The 25941-nt window shown below is 38.9% G+C and overlaps 1 protein-coding gene across 2 annotated transcripts in view; it reads left to right on the top strand.

Moving 5' to 3' along the window:
• The window catches only part of kif5c (kinesin family member 5C), a 177567-nt gene that overhangs the window by 65184 nt on the left and 86442 nt on the right, over positions 1 to 25941 (top strand). For both annotated transcript variants that reach the window (XM_069934978.1, XM_069934977.1), the window contains exons 2-3: positions 11484 to 11574; positions 21726 to 21799. In XM_069934978.1, coding sequence (XP_069791079.1) covers positions 11484 to 11574; positions 21726 to 21799 — 165 coding nt within the window. The remainder of the gene's footprint in view (positions 1 to 11483; positions 11575 to 21725; positions 21800 to 25941) is intronic.

Genomic DNA, 25941 nt, shown 5'->3' with positions numbered 1-25941 from the left:
TGACCCCTCTGATGACAGCAAGGGCAATCATCCTGATTTAGAAGGACCATAAACTGACTTTATGACACTGGAAAAACTCTCTGGTGGCATGCATGTCTGTATAGCGTTCCACCTGCTCAGCTTTTCTCTGCCACCACTTGTCCCTCATTTCTTACAGTTCTGCCTGTACTTTGGACTGCAGATATTTAAACTTGTCCTTCTTTGAGACAGATGACCGGACATTTTGCCAGTCTGCACAGGGCTTGTTCTTGGCCCTAAAGCTATTGAAATGGTCCTGTTTTTTCCATTAAATCAATCACTCGGGTTTTCATTCGGAGTATAGTTGTTGCAGTCTGCGTAACAACATCATTGAATTGCTTCCACTTTTCAGAACAGGTTCCCACAAGCAGTGAATTGCTGGAGAATTTTTCATTAAGTACATCTTGAAATCATTGGACTTGACCTGCATCTTGCAGCTGCCGATGTTGAATGACACTCTGACAGTGTTTGATTGTTTACAATGCAAAGGAGTTATGTACAGGTTGAGGACCCACTGAACCAGCCTGTGATTTGCCTAACACTCAGCACCTCACGTGGCCTGGGTGATGAAGGTCATCCTGGTGTACTATGACATGGTCAAGTAGGTGCCAGTGTTTGGACCTAGGATGCATTCATGTTGTTTTGTACTTGTTTGCAAATCTGAATATCGTGTTAATGATGCACAGGTGGCCTTGACGCACTTACTCAGAAGCAGCAGGCCATTACTGTTTGATTTTCCTACTTCATGTATCCCAAAGACTCTGTCCCAGTTGTCGCTATCTATCCCCACCCTAGCCTTGAAGTCCACGAAGATGATGAGTTTGTTGCTGCAGGGGTTTCCAAATAGTCTGGTCCAGATCCTCGAATAAATTTTCCTTGTCTTGGGTACAGAGACGAACGACCATTGGTCCAAAGGCTACTCACGTGCAGGTTTGTGGCAACAACTGCCAGTGGTCATCTCCACCTGTTGCTTCGCCACTCCCCCATTGCTGCAGGACTTGATGAGTTGAGTTAACGGAAATGAATTGCACAGCAGAAACCTGTACTTGATGGAGTTTTAAGTGGAACAGCTGTTGCACAGGGGCGATCCTATTCTCTCAGTCGAAGAGACTTTGATCCAGTGGCATAAGCAACCATTACTGCTGGAGACTTCTCTTGCTGCATTGGATGACCAGGATGTCTAAGTGTCTTCCCATGTTCTTAGCACGCCACAACACCTGCTGGGCCTGCCTTCCTGACTGTTGGGTCATTAATTGGTCTCTTCTGCTCAGTCGGCCAGACCACACGCTGGGATAGACAAATCTCCTACTTCACCGAGGGTCAAAGAATTGCCCCACCCTCACCTGGTTTAGCCCGTCTGCCGAGACAGTTTACCGGCATGTGGCTGCTGCGCGTGCTACAGTTACTTGGAGCCACAGGTGAGGACCAAAGGTGGACAAGCAGCCTGAAAAGAGCATCACAGCCCTCCCCAACCAAAGGTGCTACCCCTCCCTAGACAACCCATACACCCCATTACAATATAACTTATTATTATTCATTCTTTCAATGTCTGTGCAGTCAGCTTTATAGAATTTTGAAGTTTTTCTTTTCTCACAATACTGCTGAAGTTTATAAGATTCTTACTCTTCTTCACAAGGTAGATGGAGGGATGATATTTCCCTAGGGTCTAGTATCTAGAACCAGTGGCAAGTCTCAAGATGAGGGATTTGGGTCAAAGATGAGAATACTTCACCTAAATGGAATTAACTTTTGGAATTCTGTACTTAAGTGAGCTGTGAGACTTGGTCACACCCAAGAGAAAATTAAATGGATTTTTGAATTTCAGAGAATCGAGGATACTGGAATAGGGCAGGAAAATGATGCTTAAAGTAAATAAACGTTTGAATGGTGGAGCCATTGCGAAGGAATTAGATGCCCTATTTCTATATTCCTTACATTCTTGTGTTACACTCAGATGAACATTGTTAAACATAAAACAAACAAAACACATTTGGATTTAAGAATAGATTCCTTTCAGAAGAACAGGAAATTGTGATGTCAAAGATTGATCTATGATTTATTAAGACCGCAGCTGATCTGATTGTCTTCTTTGGCTTGGCTTCGCGGACGAAGATTTATGGAGGGGGTAAAAAGTCCACGTCAGCTGCAGGCTCGTTTGTGGCTGACAAGTCCGATGTGGGACAGGCAGACACGATTGCAGCGGTTGCAAGGGAAAATTGGTTGGTTGGGGTTGGGTGTTGGGTTTTTCCTCCTTTGCCTTTTGTCAGTGAGGTGGGCTCTGCGGTCTTCTTCAAAGGAGGTTGCTGCCCGCCAAACTGTGAGGCGCCAAGATGCACGGTTTGAGGCGTTATCAGCCCACTGGCGGTGGTCAATGTGGCAGGCACCAAGAGATTTCTTTAGGCAGTCCTTGTACCTTTTCTTTGGTGCACCTCTGTCACGGTGGCCAGTGGAGAGCTCGCCATATAATACGATCTTGGGAAGGCGATGGTCCTCCATTCTGGAGACGTGACCCATCCAGCGCAGCTGGATCTTCAGCAGCGTGGACTCGATGCTGTCGACCTCTGCCATCTCGAGTACTTCGACGTTAGGGGTGTAAGCGCTCCAATGGATGTTGAGGATGGAGCGGAGACAACGCTGGTGGAAGCGTTCTAGGAGCCGTAGGTGGTGCCGGTAGAGGACCCATGATTCGGAGCCGAACAGGAGTGTGGGTATGACAACGGCTCTGTATACGCTTATCTTTGTGAGGTTTTTCAGTTGGTTGTTTTTCCAGACTCTTTTGTGTAGTCTTCCAAAGGCGCTATTTGCCTTGGCGAGTCTGTTGTCTATCTCATTGTCGATCCTTGCATCTGATGAAATGGTGCAGCCGAGATAGGTAAACTGGTTGACCGTTTTGAGTTTTGTGTGCCCGATGGAGATGTGGGGGGGCTGGTAGTCATGGTGGGGAGCTGGCTGATGGAGGACCTCAGTTTTCTTCAGGCTGACTTCCAGGCCAAACATTTTGGCAGTTTCCGCAAAGCAGGACGTGAAGCGCTGAAGAGCTGGCTCTGAATGGGCAACTAAAGCGGCATCATCTGCAAAGAGTAGTTCACGGACAAGTTTCTCTTGTGTCTTGGTGTAAAGTCTGCTGATGCTGTGATTATATTAAAAACACAGAAATGCTGGAAGAACTCGGCTGGTCTTGCAGCGTCCATAGGAGGTACAGATGTATTACTGATGTTTTGGGCCTGAGCCATTCCTCGTGGCATTGTAACCAAAGCTCTAAATTTTTGGTACTGTTTCATCTCTTTCCTACCAAGAATCTAACTAGTTCTATCTTTAAAAATACTCTGTATTTTTACTTATATTTCTACTGTTCTTTGATGAAGAGAGTTCCAGATTACCTCATTGGTGAGTTCAGTAGGTGATTCCTTAGCGCCTTTCAGACTGGCATTTGAACTTGGGTTGAGCCTGGGAATTTACTTGGATTTTAATGGTTCATTTGCCAGTATGAATGTTCTGAACCTGGAATGGGGGGAGGGGGGGGTACAAATCGACCCAGGGCTGATACAACAAAGGAAGTTGTATTCGAGTTGAGCTGTTTCGACTCAGCTCCAATATGAACAGGCCACCCGCTACACTGGGTAGCATTAGTGACTTCATTGCCTGTGTGTGTGTGTCATCCTGACAGCAAACAGTCAGTTTGGTTAGACTGAAGATCAGTGTTTCAGTGTAGTTAAGGTTTGTGTTTTTAGTGTCGGTGTTAGTGCAGTATTGACATGATGACACGTGACACGACACGTGTTGTGTTGGTGTTGTTTTATTATTAGTGTAGTTCTATTTTGAAGTTTTTTAGTCTAGGTATTAGTGTGTAGTGTTAGTGTAGTTTTAGTGTTGTGATTATGATGGCCACTGGAGGGACCAGGAAGTGCAGGAGCTCCTCTCGATAAGGCTGAGGAGGAAATCTCCAAACATAAAATGGGCATTGTGCAAGATGGCCCGTTATGTGAGAGGGTCGCCTCTAGGCTCAGGGACCTAGATTTCACACTAATCTGTCGGATTGTGGTGGAGCTCGTCAGTGGGTTTGTCCTCAGTTTGAACATTCTGAAGCCCACTGCGGTAGATTTTACCACTTTCTTTAATAAATTGTGTGCATATGTCTTACTAAATTATGTGTGTATTTTTCCCACGCTTTTTTATACATTGTGCGTATGTTTTTTTCCATGCGTATTTTTGTGCATGTATGTATTGTATTCCCGCTATGATTTCACTGCTTTGCACATATGTAATACATCACTCAGGACGTCACCTCTGGAGATTGAGTCCTGCTTAGCTCCACGATACTGGGTATTTAAGGTTAGAGGGCACAAGAACCAGGAATTTCATGGTCCAGGGTGAACATCCCTCCAAGTATTTCAACACACCAATTTAGTGGGTTGCCAATGTGAAAAGGCCTAACTTAATTTTAAATAGTGATCCCTATTTCTGGAATACAATACTACATTTGCACGATGCAAATCTCTTGTGTCTGTCAATTCACTACTGTTTCTGTGCCATAGGTGCTCTGTGGTTAGTAAGCGATTACTTAAGCTGGTATGCAAGTGGAAAAAAAGTTGAGAACCTCTGGACTATCCCACCATTTTCAAGTTGAACTCCATCAGTAAATGGTTCTCTCGTAATTTTTTTCAGATTTGATCAATAATCATTTTCCAAGTTGCATTGCTTAAATCCTTGCAGTAAATGTGATACTAAAGGTAGCAACTGTAATTAGAATGCCATAATATGTTAATCATGGACAACAGTTGTGATCACTTTAATGGTTTGCCTTTCATTACCAAATTTTGATTTAATATAGGCGTTTTGATCAAAACTCAGACTCAGCTGGCTTGCGTCGAAGAAGTAATTATTTTACAGGGCCTTGAGCAGCAATATATTAATCTGCATGGCTGCAAAAAACAGCTTGTTTTCTCTGGGGAATTTCTTGATGTAAACCTGCTGCACTTTGAACAGAATACAAAATTGAACCAGATCCTTTAGTTCATTTTGTTTTATACATTGCTTCTCAAGGATTTTCAGAATTTGCAAAAAGGAGTGTAAACTACTGAAGCTTTCTGAAAGAAGCTGTGTTGAAAATATCGACTAAGGTAGTGGTTAAGAAGGGGCCACTGATTGTTATTTTATTCATGTCACATGCCAGTGAAGTGATGTGCCTGGAATGATTTATATTACTGCAATGCGTGTTGAATATTTTTTTTGTTGGGGAAAAAATGTTGAGTGGTCCTCTGTTTAGAGGATGTATTTAAATAGTTTTGTTAACAAATGTTTAATTAACTATGTAATTAATGTGGGCACTCAGTCATATGATGTGAATGGAAGGATAATTAAACTAATATGAAATGTTAGTGAATTTTTCAGAGTTCTATATTATGAGAGGCATAGATAGGGTGGACAGCCAGTACCCTTTTCCCATGACAACAGAAGCAAATAAGAGAGGACATCTGTTTAAGGTGAGGGGAGCAAAGTTTAGGGGAGACATCAGAGGTAAGTTTTTTTTAAAACACAGTGAGTGGAGGGTGCCTGAAATATTTTGCCAGGGGTGATGGTGGAGGCTGGTATGATAGGAACATTTAAAAGTCTCTGACAAGCAAATGGATGCAAGAAAAATAGGGCTATGAGTGTGAGGTAGGGAAGGTGTATATAGGTCGACCCAACATTGTGGACAGAAGGGCCTGTACTGTGCTTTAATGTTCTATGATCTTAAAGATGCTCATATTCAGGTAGATTAGCTATAATATGAAGACTTGGCTGCATTGAAGGTGTAAACAAGCTGTAGAGAGACCAGGGTAACCAACAACTGTGCAGTGTGGGAGTCATCAGGTAACTGCAGCATTTCGAGGACTGCAGATTGCCTGGAAATGGTTCAACAATGCAGCTTTTACTCGGATGCTTTTCCACATAGCTCGAGGTTTAAATGCTGATGAACCCACTTCTTGTTTTTTTTTAATAGAGAGCGGTAGCTCTGGCATCTAATCTAGATGCTGTACTCTATTATCTCTTGCTGATACTTAAGCTTTCATCTATTCATTCACATTTTGATTGTGGGGTGCAGGGGATACTTGTGCATTTGATAGTTGTTTCTGTTATTTTTAACAGTTATTTTTTCCAATGCAAATATTTTCCTATTAGGTCCTCACAGGTTTTTGAACCAAGAACACAAGGCAGAGTTGTACCTGCATAAAATGATCTGGATTACAAAAGATGAAACCAAATTGAAATTATCTTCCAGACATTCGTGCCATGTTCTGGGTGCATCAGGAAGTCAGCCATCTTGAGATCCAGCCCCATGGATCAATAGAATAGCTTCGAGGTATCCTGCTGCGACCATAGACTGATTTTAGAACAGTGTCCTTGGAGGAAAGCATTAGGGACAAGTAAATCATTTGAGTTTGAATTTCACAATACTTTGAAGGGGTTCAATTTGGTCCACCTATGCAGAGCTTAAGGCTTTTTTTTTCTGGATATGAGAGGCAAATCCAGAATGATCACAGCACTCACTGAAATAAATGAAAATCGAACAGGATGAGCTTAATAATTTAAAAAAAACGTAGCTACTCAGTAGGCCGGGCAGCATCTGTAGAGAACAAAGCAGAGTAAATGCATCAGGTCAATGACTTTTTATCAGAATTAGGAATTGAGTGATAAAGGATGATTTGATTTGATCAGTTAACTGATTCACTCGTATTTCTGCCATATTTTTATTTCAGATTTTCAGCATTTGGTTTTAGATTTTTGCTTTGTTGTGTACTCAAGACACTTTATTTTTTTTAAAAAAATGCCACCCTACAGTGGTGACTCTTCATATGCAGCTCCAATGGGAATCATCAGATATTCCTGTTCAGAACTACTATAGCTCAAACCCATAGCCACAGAAACAGTCATACATATAAATAATATTGTATTCATTACATTGGAAGACCTAACTATTGTTGGAAAAGGCAAACTCCAGTGTACCACAGGAGATTCAAACAGCTGGCAACAAGGAGACTTGACCACAAGTTTGCTGAGGGGGCTACAGTTTAAGCTCAGATGCCAAACCCTGAGGCCTCTGTTCCTAACCATCTTGGTCAAAGTACAATCTTTGGAAAATAAACTTGGAGCCAGATTACAGCAGCAGAGGGTCATCAGAGGTTTCTGTGAGATATGCTTCACAGCATGGCTAAATGAGAACATTCTGGATACAGCTTTACACCCAAAGACTCCACCCTCCTCCGCATGGACTGGATAGCGCGATCAGTTAAAGACAGAGGTGGCAATATTTATTTCATCATTAATTTCTCATGGTGCTCAAACGTGATTATTATGTCCCAGTCCTGCTCCCCTGAGCTAGCAATCAAGTATCCTTCATTCTCACTGGTGAATTGGCAGGTTCCTGTCTCCCTGTGGGCTTGTTCCGGCAGGGGCTGTTCTGGGTTTGCGTCCTGGTTCTCGATGTTGGAACCCGGCATAGACCCAGTCTTCACTTGCACACACTCCCCCTCTCAACTGCTGCCGACAATCACCAACACCTTTTCTAGGTCCCTGCTCCTGCCTGGGAGGCTGCTCTCCTTGATGATGTTGGGGCAACTGACTCTTCTGGCCACTTGTGGCTGGGAGATAGTGGCATCCAGTTTGAGAGGGAGAGATGAAAAGTCAATAGGGGTAGGTAAAGAAAAAAATGGAAAGAAAGAGGGGAGGGAGTTACCTGAAACAAGGACAATCGTCGTTATAATTTTATGTCGGGTGAATTTTTATTTTCAACCTGTGACGTCAGTTTGACTCCAAAAAATTTTCGGATAACTAAGGATTTATGATGTCCTCATTTATCCAAAATTTTTTAGAGGTGAAAAGATGTCACTTCATGATCCAAAAATCTTTTGGATAAATGAGGATTTTGGATAATCCGATATCAGATAATTGGAGTTGTACTCTACTTTTAGAAACACTTCAGGTTTATCTTCACATTATCTGCCAAAGCAACCTCATGTCTTTTTGTCTTGCTGATTTCCTTTTTGAGTATTTTTCTTGCATTTTCTTTATAAGTACCTCAATTAGTTCCTTGTTGCCTATACTTGCTATACACCTCCCACTTAACCAGATCGCCAATATCCCTTGAAAACCAGAGTTCCCTGTGCCTGTTAATTTTGCCTTTAATCCTAACAGAAACATGCAAACTGCACTCTCAAAATTTCACCTTTGAAGGCCATCCACTTACTTAACACACCTTTGCTAGAAAACAACATATCCCAATCCACTCTTTATAGATCATTTCTCATTTCCACATAATTTTCTTTCCTCCAACATGAGGTCTTATCCTTTTCCATAATTGACTTGAAGCTAATGACATTATGATCACTGGACCCAAAATGTTCACCTACACATACATCTGTCACCTGACCTGTCTTGTTCCCTAATGGAGTGCAATGTTGGCAAATACGAAGCTATCCACTTTGGAAGGAAAATTGGAAGATTAGATGATTATTTAAATGACAAGCTTGGAGTTGAGGGGTGATGTATTAGCATGGATAAAGGTTTGGTTAACCAATAGAAAGCAGAGAGTTGGGGTACAGGGTTGGTTGCATATAGAAGGACTTGGAAGTGCTTGTGCATGAATCACAAAAGGTTGGTTTGCAGATGCAGCAGGCTATCAAGAAGGAAAATGGAATTTTGGCCTTCATTGCTCGAGGGATTGGATTTAGGAGCAGGGAGGTTATGATGCATCTGTACAAAAGGTATTGGTGAGGCCGCATCTGGAGTACTGCGTGCAGTTTGGACTCCTTACTTGAGGAAGGATGTGTACTGGCTTTGGAGATGGTGCCGAGGAGGTTCACCAGGTTGATTCCAAGGAATACACTTGATCTTGTTGCTTGAATGTTTTCTGTGGATTGATCTTTTGAAAAATTGTTGTCAGTTTTGTTCATTCATTGTACATAATGTACTTCAAACAGAGACTATCAAAAACTTAAATTACAAAATGCCTGTATTTCAGTATTTATTTCATTTATGGAAGCATCACTACGGCACACTATTTAACAACTGACACACCATCCAGCCCATGCATGGTAAAAAGTTAGCCTATGAGGAGAGACTGAGTCATCTGAGACTGTACTTGGTGGAATTTAGAAGAATGAGAGGGGATCTTATAGAAACATATAAAATGATGAAAGGCATAGACAAGATTGAGGTAGATAAGTTGTTTACAATGGTGGGGGAGACGAGAATGAGGGGACATTCAGAACAGAAGATTTGGGACAGAGATGAGGAGCAACTGCGTTTCCCAAAGAGTGGTGAATCTGTGGAATTTGCTGCCCATTGAAACGGTGGAGGCGACATCAGTAAATATATTTGAGACGGTTGGATAGATTTTTACATAATAAGGGAATGAAGGGATATGGGGGAGAAAGCATGGAGGTGGAAATGATCCTATCATCAGATCAACCATGATCACATTGAATGGTGGAGTAGCCTAGATGGGCCAGATGAGCTATTCCTGCTCCTCTTGTGTTCTTGTGTACTGTGCGGAGCATTCTGACTGGCTGCATCACTGTGGTATGGAGGTGCCAATGCACAAGACAGGAAGAGGAAACAGAGAGCTGTGAACTCGGCTACCGTCATCATAGGCATTAGTCTTCACTCCATTAAGGATATCTACAAGAGATGGTGTCTCAAGAAAGCAGCCTCCATCGTCAATTACCCTCACTACCCAGGCCATGCCCTCTTCTTGCTGCAACCATCAGGAAAGAGGTAATGGATCCTGAAGATGAATATCCAACATGACAAAAACAGCTTCTTCCCCTTTGCCATCAGATTTCTGAGGGGACAATGAACCACTACCCACTTTTTCTCTTTTGTACTAATTTATGTATTTTAAAAATGTAATTTTTAGCAATTTTGCAGCTCAAAACAACAAATTTTGTGACGCATGTTCATGACAATAAATTCTGATGCTGAATGTTCATGGTACAGATGAAGGATATGGATGTTCAAGATTCAACTTAATGTTATTGTAATAAAGCAGTATCATATATCATGTAATTGCTTTTGCTTGCTGTAAGGCAGACAGATTCACCATCGACAGAAATTGCCTGAAGCGCCTCTTACAGTCAGAAAGAGAAACAAAGGAGAGGCTCTCCCCCTCCCCCAAAGTCAGATTTGCTTCCGCAGCCACACAGAGTTCATTCCAAACCATTGGCAACCACAGCTTCAGAACCGAACCTCTGACATGGTCAATAGCCCTTCACCACCTTTGGCACCCCCTCGCATCCCATTTCTGATACCTGGTTCCCCTTCATCCAATTTCGAACCACTCTGCAGCCTGGCGCGAGTCTCCCGACAGCAGTATCCAGTAAGGACAACCATCAGTTAGTGGTCACCCTGACTGCCTTTGTGAATACAGTTGTGAAGTTAGCAAGAAAATGTGGAGATGCTGGGGTTTGTTGCAGCACACAGAATTGCCAGAGCATTTACAAGTGTTGGGAGTTACTCCAGCACTTTTCATTGTGAGGTGTTTGCTTGAACTGTTCTAGTTGATGTATTGAAGTCACTTACACTATATTATTAGGTGGAAGCTTTGGGATAATGACCTATTTTGGATGGAAGAATTTAAAAAAAACCTAATATCTTACTTGCCAAGCTTTCAGACGGTGCTGTCCCCTTTGTTTGTTGACCTTCCTTCTATACTATAGAAGTGCATAGATGCGTGAGAGACGGTTCTCAAAAATGAAGTACACCAAGAACCATTTGAGAACAAATATATTACTAATGCCCATTTAGATGATGTCTTGCTCTTGGCATCAACAGCTATCTCACCCAATATCAAAATCCTTTCAAACAACAAAATCAAGTTTCCCACTGATTGAGCTGCTGTCTCTTTTGGGATTAGTTATTTTTTTTCATTGCAACTAATTTTTCTCCTTTTAGTCTCTTTTAAATTGTGTCATTTCCAGATTTGAAGATGCCTTCCCTGATCTGAAATGCATCCATCATAGTTTTTGGAAGGAGTACACTTGATCTCATTGCTTAAATGTTTTCTGTGGATTGTTTTTTTGATAAATTATCGTCAGTTATGTTCATACATTGTTTTTGTTTGAAGTACGTAATATACAATCAAAAATTTAAATTACAAAATGCCTGTATTTCAGAATTTTTTTCATTTTTGGTAGCATCAGTACGGCTCACCATTTAACTACTGATACACCATCTGGCCCACACATAGTTAAAAAGTTGTCTATCTTTGTTCTATATATAAGAGGTTGTGGGTCAAGACTTGCTGTCAGAAAAGTCTTGGTCATGGTTATCAGTTTTCCATTCATTGATGGTTGTTCTGGCAGCCAACAGTGCATTTGGTGCAATTCCAGAGTCATTTGGGTGATGATGTCACAAATAGTGAAGCATATACTTGAAACCCATGTATTTCAAAGAGATTTGGAACATGTTTTGTTTTCTTCTTCCAGCAAGGAAGACCTTTCGTATTTGATAAAGTGTTTTCTCCAAACACAACCCAGGAACAAGTTTACAATGCATGTGCCAAGCAGATTGTTAAAGGTAAGTGCTGTGCCATACTCTTTCAAGTTTCTGATACTAAGCCACGTTGTTGCATACGGGAGCACAATTTCTCGTCTTTCAATAATATTTTATGCCAGCATGTTTTTTTTTTTGCATAAATATATTGAGCATCGTCATATTTGTAGTTCCAAGTGAGGAATTGAATGTTTTTATTTCACAAAATTGTGCACAAGTCTCACTTGACTGGAGGATGATACAACCACAGGCCAGTCCACCTGATGTTGAAGGACAAAGGGGATTGGACAAAGACACATTGACTTCAGATTCCTTTTCATCTGGTGGAATGAGAATAAATGTGACTGTCACTTGTAGAAATCAATGTTTTTGAAGAAGTATTTAATCTAAATGCATAATTTGAAATGTGAAGTTTCAGTACTTTTGTGTTGATGCTCTTGAGTATTCTTAGTGATGTTATGTTGTGGGTTACACAAAATTTGAGCAGAAATTGGTCAGTATGATCAGGGATCCAATCCTCTTATGTCTTAGTTTGCCTGGCTCCGAATTCTTTGATCATGAAACATTAGCACTTTTAAATTTCAGCATCTGGGTCCCCTCCTGGGACCTGGTACTGGAAGCAAAGATGCTGTAAGCACCTTTTAAATTGCAGGGGGATGGACCCATTAAATCACCAACCTGGTGATTTAAGGGGGATCCCACCCCTGCAATGACACATCACGCATTCATTGGAAGTACTGCCGGATGTTCAGGTGCTGGCTGCCTGGTGATGCACACAAGTGCTGACGTCACCAGAATAAGTAGGTTGGCCAGTTTTCTGTTCAGATCGCCCATGGATGAGACCTAGGTAAGTTTAACTAGGTTCCCTGACTGCCTCTAAGATAGGTCATGGACCCAGTTGGGTTCTGATGGGGTTGACTGCATCAGACCCTTTCTAACTGCTGCATAACTGGGGTGCTAACTGGGCAAATTGCCCAGTTAACCACATTTTGCATGGCAGTTTGGAAGGGCCTAATATCTACCTCCTCTTCAAGTATGCTCAGTGATCTACCATGCATAGCCTTAGAGGTAGAGCATTCATCGCGATCTGTGAGAAGAAATTCCTCTGCACCTCAATTTTAAATGACCACTACCTTGTAAGTATGCCCCTTATTTGATTCTCTCTACAGTGAAAACCTCACAATATCTATCTTATAATACCCTTAGGATATTGTATGTTTCAACAAGAAAAGAATACTAGTCCAACGTTTTTAGCTGACCAAGTTGGGACGACCATTCTGTTCTTGGGAATTAGCTGATAGAATCTGTTAGGTGCTGCCTCCAATGTTGATATACTTTAAGTAAGAGGATTAAAACTATGCATAAAATTTCAGGTATGGCTTCACCAACACCCTGTACAATTATGACATATTTCCTATTGCAGAGCCCAAATATCCTCATCACAACATGGCTTCCCACCTATTTAGATGTCATTATCAAAATAAGGTACCTGACACTCTGTTCTCACTTTCACTTGATTAATGTATTCAGTAAACCATTGAGAGCCAAGGTCGGATTCTTGGGACACTGGGTAGCAATATTCAGAAGTATGTACATTCCTAATCATTGCCCTGGTACTTAGTTACATTTTTTACATTGAACCCTATCCAGCCATTTTCCTTTTAATATTATTCAAATCGTATCTGCTTGTTCTACAGTGGAACTCTTTATCTTCCCACCCCCGCCGCTTCAAAGTTAGCTGGCATCTTTCCAATTAAGATTATGATTTTTAAACTGATTCTATTCTTTGCAGAGATGGGTTAAGAGTATACTGAATTTCAAAATCAGAATTTATTGTCATGAACAAGTCATGAAATTTGGTGTTTGTGGCAGCATCAAAGTGCAAACATTCATTTTATACCATCTTACTGCATCACTGTTAAGGAAAATAAATAACTATAATGCTCAAGAATTCAGGCAGTATCTCTGGTTCATTGATTATTCAGGAATCTGATGGCAGTGGGGAAGTAGCTGTCCATGTGCCATTGAGTGCACATCTTTAGGCTCCTGTACCTTTTACCTGATGGTAGAAGAGTGAAGAGGACATACCTGATGGTAGAAGAGTGAAGAGGACATGACCTGAGTGGTGGGAGTCTGAGGATAGAGGCTGCTTTTTTAAGACACAGTCTCATGTAGATGTCCTCGATGGAGTGAAGTCTGGTGCTGATGTCGCAGGCCTAATTAACAAACCTCTGGAATTTATTCTTGTCCTGATAGTTGGTGCCTCCATACCAGGCAGTGATGTAACCAGCCAGAATGCTCGTAAAAGTTTACTCAAGTCTTTGGTGACATATCAAACTGCATCAGACACCTCATAAAGTATAGCCGCTGGTGAGCCTTCTTTGTGATTGCATCAACGTGGAGGCTCCAAGAGGAGTCACGTGATGGAGTAGTGGCCGGACGGTGAACTCCAGCCCTCTCCAGAAAAGTCGGAAAAAACAAAGGAAAACACAAAGGCACAGAAATAAAAGTTAAAGAAAAGTGAGTATAAAGGTGGAAAGAAGATGGCGACAAAAAAAGAAAAATCGAAATCAACGGTAAGAAGAGAGGAAGAGAAGACAACGGAGGAAGAAGGAGAAGGCCTTACCTGTTCGAAGAGGCCCGCGGTGGAGAGAGAAACCTGCTCCCTCAGGTCGGTAGAAATTGGACTACAAAAATGGCTCGCTGATCCCAGTAAAAGTGCGCAACCGCGCATGAAAAAAAACACACCGACGGGAGGGGTGACCAGCTGGGGAGTCGATCTCCACAGCCGGCAACGACAGCTGCAGAACACCTGCAGCAAGAAGAGAACACAGAAGACAATGGAAACAAGAAAGAAGAGAAGAAAAGGGCAACAAAGAAACAACAGATGGCCAACCCAGAGGAAGAAGAAGAGGAAGAGGAAGAGTACAGTGAAATAGAAGAAGAAGGGAAAGGCAAGATAAAGGATTTACTTTCTCTTATTAAAGAATACATGGAGTCATTTAAAGAATGGCAAACACAGGAATTTAATGATTTAAGAAGAAGAATAAACAACACAGAAGAGAAAATGAATAAAATAGATATGACCTTAACAGAAATGGGAAAGAAAATGGACAAGATGGAAAAGCGGGCAGTAGCAGCAGAAATGGAGGTAGAGGACTTAAAAAAGAAATTAGAGGAATCTAATAAAAAAGTTATAGAGACACAAGAACTGTTAGCTCAGAAAATAGATATAATGGAAAATTATAACAGAAGAAATAACATAAAGATAGTGGGCCTTAAGGAAGATGAAGAAGGCAAGAATATGAGAGAGTTTATAAAAGATTGGATCCCTAGGATCCTAGGATGTCCAGAACTACAGCAAGAAATGGAAATAGAAAGGGCACATAGAGCATTGGCCTTTAAACCACAACCACAACAAAAACCAAGATCTATTTTAGTAAAATTCCTAAGATGTACTACAAGAGAAAAGGTACTGGAGAAGACAATGGAAAAAGTAAGAGAGGGCAACAAGCCACTGGAGTATAAAGGGCAAAAAATCTTCATTTATCCAGATATAAGTTTTGAACTCCTAAAGAAGAGAAAGGAGTTCAATACAGCAAAGACGACTTTATGGAAGAAAGGGTATAAATTTATACTAAAGCATCCAGCGGTATTGAAAATATTTATTCCAGGACAACAAAACAGACTATTCTCGGATCCAGAAGAAGCACGAAAATTTGCAGAACAATTACAAAATAGACTGAGGGATGAAGACGTGTAATGAGAGTAAAAATGATCATGATTGATATGTATGTGGGTAAAGAGGTATAAGAGTGTATAGGTATAATGTGCATACATGAATGTATCTGTATTTAGAGGAAAATATAGATAGTATAGACAAGAATTAATAAGGGAAGGTAATGGAATAGAGAGAATAAGGAGGGAATTAAAAGAGTGACCTTTGTTACATATGAAAAGTGAAATCTTTTCTGGGGGGTGCTGGGTGGGGGGGAGTTGCGGTCACTGCAAAATCAGTTGACGCTTGCGAGTGAATTCGCAAACCCAAATAGAGAGGGGAGATGTGGTTGTCCGACAAGGGATAAAGGACAACTCAGGAGGGGAAGGGGAGATTGGGGCTAAAGAAGTTATAAATAGGAGAATAAGGAAAATGTTTGATGTTTTAGGAATGTTGTCTTATAAAGGGTTTAAAATAAGAAAACAGAAATGGAAAAGGAGGAAAGGTAATGATGGAAAAACGGAAAGGGAAGATAAACAAAGTATAAAATGGCTACGTTGAACTATATGACTTTAAATATTAATGGAATACATAACCAAATTAAAAGGAAGAAACTGCTAAATTTAGTGAAAAAAGAAAAAATTGATATAGCATTTGTCCAAGAAACAAGAAAATTTTTGACTGAATTGGAGCACAAGAAATTAAAGAGAGATTGGGTAGGACATGTAACAGCAGCATCGTATAATTCAAAAGCAAGAGGAGTGGCTATATTAATTAGTAAAAATGTGCCATTTAAAATAGAAGAGGAAATAATAGATCCAGCAGGGAGATATGTAATGATAAAATGTCAGATATATTTGGAGTTTTGGAATCTACTCAATGTATATTCACCTAACGAAGAAGATCAAAAGTTTATGCAAGATATCTTTTTGAAGGTAGCTAATACGCAAGGGAACATACTAATAGGAGGGGATTTGAACCTGAATTTGGATTCAAATATGGATAAAACTGGGAAAAAAATTAACAGAAAGAACAAAGTAACCAAATTTATAATTAAATCAATGCAAGAAATGCAACTTTTGGATATATGGAGGAAACAAAACCCAAAAGAAAAGGAATATTCATATTACTCGGCTAGACATAAAACATACTCAAGAATAGACCTATTTTTGTTATCAGCTAGTATGCAAGATAGAGTAAGAAAAACAGAATATAAAGCTAGAATACTATCGGACCATTCACCCTTAATATTGACAGTAAAGCTAGAGGACATCCCTCCAAGAATGTATAGATGGAGATTACACCCCATGCTACTTAAAAGGCAGGATTTTAGAGAATTTATTGAAAAACAATTAAAAATGTATTTTGAAATAAATACAGAATCAGTGGAAGATAAGTTTATACTATGGGATGCAATGAAAGCATTCATTAGAGGGCAAATAATAAGTTATGTAACCAAGATGAAGAAGGACTATAATCAGGAAACAGAGCAGTTGGAAAGGGAAATAGTAAATATAGAAAAAAAAATTAGCAATGAAGGAAGATACAACTAAAAGAAGAGAATTGGCGGATAAAAAAATAAAATATGAAACATTACAAACATATAAGGTAGAGAAGAATATAATGACAAAACAGAAATATTATGAACTGGGTGAAAAAACGCACAAAATCCTAGCATGGCAGCTTAAGACAGAACAAGCTAAGAAAATGGTATTGGCATCAAGGAAAAAAGACAAACAAATTACATATAATCCAAAATAAATTAAGGAAAACTTTAGAGAATTCTATGAACAATTATACTGAACCGAAAACGAAGGGAAAGAAGGGAAAATAGATGAATTTTTGACTAAAATTGAACTACCAAAACTACAAATAGAGGAACAAAATAAACTAACAGAACCATTTGGGACAGTAGAAATACAAGAGATAATAAAAAAATTACCAAATAATAAGACACCAGGAGAGGATGGATTTCCAATAGAATTCTACAAAACATTTAAAGACTTATTAATTCCGCCCCTCCTGGATGTAATCAACCAGATTGATGAAACACAAAGCTTACCAGATTCATGTAAAACAGCAATAATTACAGTAATACTAAAACAAGGGAAAGATCCACTCTCACCAGCGTCATATAGACCAATATCTTTACTAAACACAGATTATAAGATAATAGCTAAACTAATAGCAAACAGATTAGCAGAGCAGGTACCGAAAATGGTAAATTTAGACCAAACTGGATTTATCAAAAAAAGACGCACAACAGACAATATTTGTAAATTTATTAACTTAATTCATGCAGTAGAAGGAAATAAAGCACCTGCAGTAGCAGTTGCTTTAGACGCAGAGAAGGCCTTCGACAGAGTAGAATGGAATTATTTGTTCAAAGTATTGCAAAAATTCAGTTTACCGGAGAAGTATATTAATTGGATTAAAGCATTATATAAGGGACCGTTAGCGAAAGTGACAGTAAATGGACATGTATCAAAGCAATTTAACTTAAGCAGGTCAACGCGGCAGGGTTGCCCACTATCACCTTTATTGTTTGCGTTAGCTATAGAACCACTAGCAGAATTGATAAGAATAGATAATAATATAAAAGGAATAAAAATAAAAGACAAGGAATATAAAATCAGTCTATTTGCGGATGATGTTATAGTGTACTTAACAGAACCAGAACTATCAATAAAAGAATTATATAAGAAATTGAAGGAATATGGAGAAGTGTCGGGTTACAAGATAAACGTAAATAAAAGTGAAGCAATGCCTATGAATAATGCGGATTTCTCAAAATTTAAGAAGGAATCTCCATTTAGATGGCAAATGCAAGCAATAAGATACCTAGGTGTACAAATAAACAAAAATCTCGGCCAATTATATAAACTCAATTATTATCCACTAATGAAAAAATTACAGGACGATTTAGAGCATTGGAAAGATTTACCACTAACGCTAATATGAAGGATAAACTGTATTAAAATGAACATTTTTCCAAGGATATTATACTTATTTCAGGCATTGCCAATACAACTGACAGAAAAATTCTTCAAAGAGTTAAAGAAAATAATAAGGAAATTTTTATGGAGAGGGGGGAAACCGAGGATAGCACTAGATAAATTAACAGAATGGTATAAACAAGGAGGCTTACAATTGCCAAACTTTAAAAATTATTATAGAGCCGCACAATTAAGATACCTATCAGATTTTTATCAAACAAGGGAAAAACCAGACTGGACGAGATTAGAATTAGATAAAATAGGGGAAAAGATACCTGAACACATATTATATAAATGGGATGAAAAATTGGTACAACATAGAACTTCTCCAGTATTACATCATCTCCTCAATATTTGGAAGAAGATTCATGTAGAATGAAATAAAACAAATTATCAATTACCAAAACTAATATTGACGCAAAATAAGTTACTCCCTTTTATAATAGATAACCTTTCCTTTAGAGAATGGGAAAAAAAAGGGATTAAAAGAATAGAAAATTGTTTTTCAGGAAGTAGATTCTTATCCTTTGAACAAATGAGAGATAAGTAAAATATAACTGGAGATACAGCGCTGGCATATTACCAATTGAGATCCTACTTGAAGGATAAATTAGGAAGCAGTTTGAGTTTGCCAGAGGGAAGTAACCTTGAATATGTGATTACAGATACAATGTTAATCAAAAGATTTATAACAAATATGTATATTAAACTGCAAGAAAAGGAGAATGAGGAAACAAATGGTAAAACTAAACAAAAATGGGAACAAGATTTAAATATAAAGATAAAAAAGGAAACATGGGAGAAATTATGTTCTGGAACGATGAGAAATACAATAAATACGAGGCTACGTATGATACAATATAACTGGTTACACAGACTATACATTACACCTCAAAAGTTAAATAAATGGGACCCTACAGTATCTGATAGATGTTTTCGATGTAAAAAAGAAATGGGAACAACAATTCATGCAATCTGGACATGTGAGAAAGTAGAAAAATTTTGGGAAGATCTCAATCAGATATTAAATAAAATAACAGAAAACAATATACCAAAGAATCCAGAGATCTTTCTCCTAAGTAACATAAAAAACAAAGAATTTGGAATTGATTTGGAGGATGCACAAAAAAGATTTGTTAAGATAGCTCTAGCCGTAGCAAAAAAATGTATTATGTCAACCTGGAAATTGGAAGATAATCTGAAAATACAACAATGGTATATAGAAATGAATAAATGTATTCCATTAGAAAAAATTACATATAGTTTAAGAAATAATATTGAAATATTCGAACAAATATGGGAGCCTTACATTAAATACAATAGCGAAAACCTACCAGGGACAATCATTACCTAAGTTGATGGAAGGAGAAGGAAAGAAAAGAATGGACTCAGTAGAATTTCTGGTGTATTTTTGTTGAATGACAACATTGTCTGACTGGTTTAATGTAACCTAGATTGTATACCTAAAATGGATGGGAGGGGGGGTGGGGGGGTGGCTTGGGAGGAGGGAGGTGGGGGGGAGAAAAAGTCACTGTATATGTGTGAAAAAGAAAAAGTGTGTATCATGGCTAATGTGATTTATGGTGTGAAAAATAAAAAAATTAAAAAAAAACTTGGAGGCTCCAAGATAGATCCTCGGAGATGTTGACATCCAAGAATTTGAAGTTCTTTACCCTCTCCACTACTGAATCTTCGATGAGGACTGGGCCGTGTTCCCCTGACTTTCACATGAAGTCCACAATCATCTCCTTGGTTTTGCTGATGTTGAGTACAATTGTTGTCATTCAACGAGCTGATCTATCTCCCTCCTGCACATTTCCTCATTGCCGTTTGTGATTCTGCCAACAAATTTACTGAGTGTCTGCTCATGCCCCATTGATTTCCCATTAATTTCATTGTAGTCCCTTTGGTTTTGATCTGAGAGATGAACTTGCTGAGCAAGAATGCCCCAGATTTTGCCATTGAGGACTTTTGTGCTGATGTGTTGTACAGGTACACAATCCTTTATCCGGACATCTAAAATCCAGAAAGCTCCAAAATCTGGCAAGTAGGGACCGGCGGTTGGGGGAGGTGGCTGAGGGACCAACGGTTGGAGGAGACAGCCGGGTGGCTGAGGGACCGACGGTCAGGGGAGGCGGCTGGGGGAGGTGGCCGAGGGAGATGGCCGGGTGGCCAAGGGACCAGCGGTTGGGGGAGGTGGCCGGGGGAGACGGCTGAGGGACTGGCGGTCCAGGGAGACTGCTGATGGACTGGCGGTCGGGGGAGGCGGCCGGGGCAGATGTCCGGGCTGCCGAGGGACCAGCGTTTGGGGGAGGCAGCCAAAGGACCGCAGTTGGGGGAGGCGGATACACAGCACAATTCGGATGGGCTTTCCGAAATCCAGAAAAATCCAAAATTTGGAACACACTGTTGCCCAAGGGTTCCAGATAAAGGATCATTCACCTGTTTTAATATTTCCTTATGACATAGATGGGTGGCCTGTGGCTCATGGCCCATAGAGTGTATATGTGCTCTCAGATCATTCCTATCAGTCCCATTTTCCCCTCTCACTTCCTGCAACCCACCTGCGCACTTGGCATGTGGGATAAAACTGGAACACCCAGAGAAATCCCATGAGGTCCCAGAAAATACTTGTGAACTCTGTGCAGTTGGCAATAGATGGACTATTTTGTCATTATTTTGGAAGGTCCTGACTTTCAGAAACACTTAAACTATTTAAGCATTAAATATTTATATTTTCAAAATTAATCTTCCAGCAAAATTAAAATTAGTCGAAAAGATTTCACTGCATGATTGAATAATTTTTAAACTATTGCCTTTCATTGAAACAGCTGTAAAGTCTTCATTGAAATAAATGGGCTTGCAGATATTGTGCCCAATCTGATGGCAGAGGAGCATGGGCAAATTTGCCCAGTGTAAATGCTGCCAGTAGCCAGTGCGCTCTTCATCCAGTGGTGAACCTTACTGACAGATTTCCCTAGCTGTCAGTGAATTTTTCATTATGTGGCATTGTGTGCTGAATTTGTCAGGGTGAAAGCTGCCAGTTTGTTATAGAGCCATTAGAATTGAGACAGGATTTGGCAAATGTAGTCCAAACACATTTTGTGCAAGATGAAATGAAGAGAAGCTGGAAGGGTTGAGAACCAGAGAAAGCAAAGGAACTAAAAGGGACACTTGGGATAATTTTAAGGTAATGAATTACTAGGATTTAGAATTCACCACCTGAACAGTGAAATGCAGGTTTCAAAAGAAATTACACATAATTGGAAGTTTAGGAGCATGGGGCGAAGTTGAAAAATTACTGGATTACTTCTACAAAATATGAGCATGAACTTGACTGGCTGTATGGCAGCTTCCTGAGTTGCAAATTAAGTTTAATTCAAGTTTTTAAAATATTGGTAATAGTTTAACTTTAGTACTTGTTTACATAATTGATGTCACTAATATACTATTTATTTCAGATGTGCTTGATGGTTATAATGGAACTATTTTTGCTTATGGGCAAACATCCTCTGGCAAAACGCACACCATGGAGGTAAGTGGTTGATGTATGCCTTGTGATGTATACCTCTAAAACCAGAATTATTAATTTGTTGAAACATTTTTGACATTCACAGCCAAATGAGAAAATACAATCCAGGTCTTATGATGGTACTCTTTGTTGTTCTTTCCTTATAATCTGAGCAAGTGCATCTAGTTGCCTCTTGAATCTTCTACTTCAGGAGTGTTTTATGATGCTTGCTTACTTTCATTGAGTTAGATCTCGATTTGTATTGAATGTTTGAATTGAATATTGTGCATTGCACTGCTGTACTGCTTGATTCTTTACACAGTGACTGTTTCCGGCATGGTGTAGTCATGGGATAGAATTATGGTGAGAACTGCACTGCAGCATACTGGATTCAGTTCATTCCACCTAGTGCCTCCTTGCAGTTGATAGTGCAAATTATTCTTTAATTTTATTTTCTTAGATGCCAATTTTTCAACATTTGTCAAACCCTGAATGATTTGACTTGCTTTTTTAAAAAAAATAAACAGCTATTCCAGAATTTGCTGCAGTACCAAGATCATACTGACTCCATTTCTGACTCCTAAGCCAAGGTGTTGAACTGACAAGGGTATGACACCAACAGGGCTATGACGCCATCTGGAGTCATTAATTTCATTCTGGCCATGGAATGCCTAACGTGTTGGCCCTGAGCCAAAACCCTGGTAGATCTTCCAGAGTTGACTCCAAAATCCTAGTCCATGAAGGGAATGTGAAGATTGCATTTCTGATTTTTATACATATTCCAAAGGGGTTTACTCCCATTACTCCCTAGCCCAAAAGCAGAACTTAATTTGTAATCTTGCCCATGTAAGTCGGAATGAAAGATCTTGGCCAGTATGTTGAAAGAACAGACTTCTACATCGTAACCAAAAAAAAATGGATCAGTTGCAAATGAGCAACTTGACATTTTACTGAATTGTTTAGTTATTTCTTCCAACATACTGAACTATAATAACTGTTGAATTTTGCAGTTTGGTATTACAGGCACTGATGCTGTCATTTAAATTGTTTCTTTAGGGTTTTGTGAGTCTCTATTTCTTTTTCATGTAAAGATCATCATTTTACAGCACGAAAACAAGCCCTTCAGTCCATCTAGTCCATGCCAACCAAGAGGTCACCAAAACTGGGCTAATTTCCTTCCAACTTTCTATCGACATACCTGTCTAATGTCTGTTCAATGTTATAACTGTACTTTCTTCTACCTCTTCCTCTGCTGCTCATTCTATGTACCAATCACCCTCTGTAGTTTCATCAAATCAAGTTTAGTTTGCATTGGATAGTAAAGTGAATGTAGTTGTTCCCAATTGGTATGAAAAATATGTTTCAGGAAAATGAAAAGGAGAAAATTGAGCAGAATCTGACCTACTGCTCTTGTTCACAACTACATCGTTTCCGTAGTCACACTTAATGCCTGACTACCACATCTGTCCTGTAAGTGCAAGCTATCCCCTAGGCAGTGAATCCTGAGACTCTATAAAAAGGCCTTTCATGTGTTTCTGACAATAATACCAGTTCAAGTGGTTAAAAATAATTTAAAAGAATTAAATAAAAAATTAATTGAATAGTTTTTAAGTTACAAAAAAAAATGCTTAAAACATTCTAAAATTCTGGCTCACAGATTAGAAAATATTTTAAAAATAATTTTTGACATGGACCAAGCTGATTTTATAAAAAATTGTTATTCATATGATGACATACATTGATTGTTAAACAACTCATATTTACCTTCTACTTCTGCTACTGAAAGTGTTCTTCCCTTAGAATGCCGAGAAGGCTTTCGATTGGGTGGATTGGGACTATTTGTTTGCAATTTTAGGAACATTTAATTTTGGTTCATATTTTATTACCTACTGTTGTAATTTGTACTAATTCACAACAATCAAACTTTTCAGGTTTACCGGGGCACTCAGCAGGGTTGCCCCTTAAGTCCTTTGCTTTTTGACCTGGTACTAGAATCCCTTGCTATTGCTCTAAGAGAGAGACGAGACTTCACAGGGATAATCAGGAATGAAATTTAACATAGTTTCTTTATGTACAGATGATCTTTTGCTTTTTATTTCAAATCCTGAGGTTTCTATACCACACATATTAACTTGTACAGATTAGTTGGTTTTCTGGCTGTACGTTAGATCTGCATGAGTGAATTGTTACCTCTAAAGGGGTCTTAAGATATTCCAACATTCCTTTTAAGATAGTAAAGGACCAATTTAGATATTTAGGAATTACAATTATTAGAAGCTACAAGAACCTACTGAAAGAAATGTTTTCTTCATGACTTAATCAGGTTAAATTATTATTATGATTATTGGGATGGCCTCCCTCTAAATTGACAGACAGTCTGATAATGAGAGACAGGTTGAGAATTTGGGCACAATTTAGAAAATATTTTGGATTTCATCGTTTCTCTCTTGCCAGTCCTATTGCATCTAACCATCTGTTTCAACCTTCATTGTTGGATACAGGTTATAAGGAGTGGCATAGACTAGGTTTTTAAAGTTTTAAAGATCTTTTCATTTGAGATCATTTAGCTTCTCTGGAACAATTGATTGTAAATTTTAAATTACCCAACAGCTATTTTTTTTCAGATATTTACAAGTCAGGCATTTTGTTCAGTTCAAGCTCTGATTTTCCATTAATTCCTAAAACAAACATTCTTTTTTTTAAATTTTTCTAATTTTTCACACGAGGAACCATACTGACCAAAATACGCACAAACATTTCCCTCTTGAATATACACAGTGTCATTTTCTCCCTTTTTCCCCCTCCCTTCACCCCTCCTCCCCACCCACTCAATGTTAAACATATATGATACATTAAACCCATTAAACAATGTCATCACACAATGAAAATAAACAAGAAATTTATGTCTTCTACTTTTACATACTGGGTCAGTTCATTTCGTCTTCTTTTCCTTCTGTCATTTTAGGTGGTGGAGGTCTGCAGTAGGACTTCTCTGTTGTGTTCCATGTACGGTTCCCAAATTTGTTCGAATACTGTGATGTTATTTCTTAAATTATATGTTATTTTTTTCCAATGGAATACATTTATTCATTTCTATGTACCATTGCTGCATTCTCAGGCTATCTTCTAATTTCCAGGTTGACATAATACATTTTTTTGCTACAGCTAAGGCTATCATAATAAATCTTTTTTGTGCTCCATCCAAATCGAGTCCAAGTTCTTTACTTCTTATATTACTTAGAAGAAAGATCTCTGGATTTTTTGGTATATTGCTTTTTGTGATTTTATTTAATACCTGGTTTAGATCTTCCCAAAACTTTTCCACTTTTTCACATGCCCAAATTGCATGTACTGTTGTTCCCGTTTCCTTCTTACAGCGAAAACATCTGTCTGATACTGTTGGGTCCCATTTATTTAACTTTTGGGGCGTGGTGTATAGCCTGTGTAACCAATTATATTTTATCATGCTTAACCTCGTGTTTATTGTATTTCTCATAGTTCCGGAGCATAGCTTTTCCCATGTTTCATTCTTTATCTTGATGTATTTTTTGATCTATAGATTTCTCACAGAGGCTCAATATCAATTATTTATAACAATTTGATGGATATAAGAATTGCCTCGCTAGTTAAGATCAAGAATGATTACAAACTTGATCTGAATTTAGCACTTTCAGATGAGGATTGGGACACAACTCTTAATTTGATTCATGAATCCTCCTTCTGTGCATGGCATTGTTTGCTGCAATTCAAAGTGATCCACAGAGTACATATATCTAAAGTTAAATAGTCTTTACTTTATTCTAATATTGATCCATTATGTGATAAGTGTAAAATCTTTGAGACTTCATTGATACACATGTTTTGGGCTTGCCCTAGTTTAGAAAAATTTTGGAAAAACATTTTTCAAACTTGATCAGTGATTTTTAAGATTAAATTGGAACCATCCCCGTTAATTGGTTTATCTGGTTTTTCTCAAGAAGAGAACATATTATTGACCAACTCAGGCAAATTTTAGCTTTTACCTCCTTGATAGCTAGATGGCCAATTTTGATGAAATGGAAACACAACACTCCACTACTCGTACCCAATAGTTATGTGATATCATGTCTTAACTAAGTTTAGAAAAAAATAGATAGAATATTAAAAATGTTATGTTAGATTTTCAA

The sequence above is a fragment of the Narcine bancroftii genome, chromosome 4, assembly GCF_036971445.1.
Source record: "Narcine bancroftii isolate sNarBan1 chromosome 4, sNarBan1.hap1, whole genome shotgun sequence".
Lineage (NCBI taxonomy): Eukaryota > Metazoa > Chordata > Chondrichthyes > Torpediniformes > Narcinidae > Narcine > Narcine bancroftii.
This window is presented reverse-complemented; position numbering and strand designations above follow the sequence as displayed.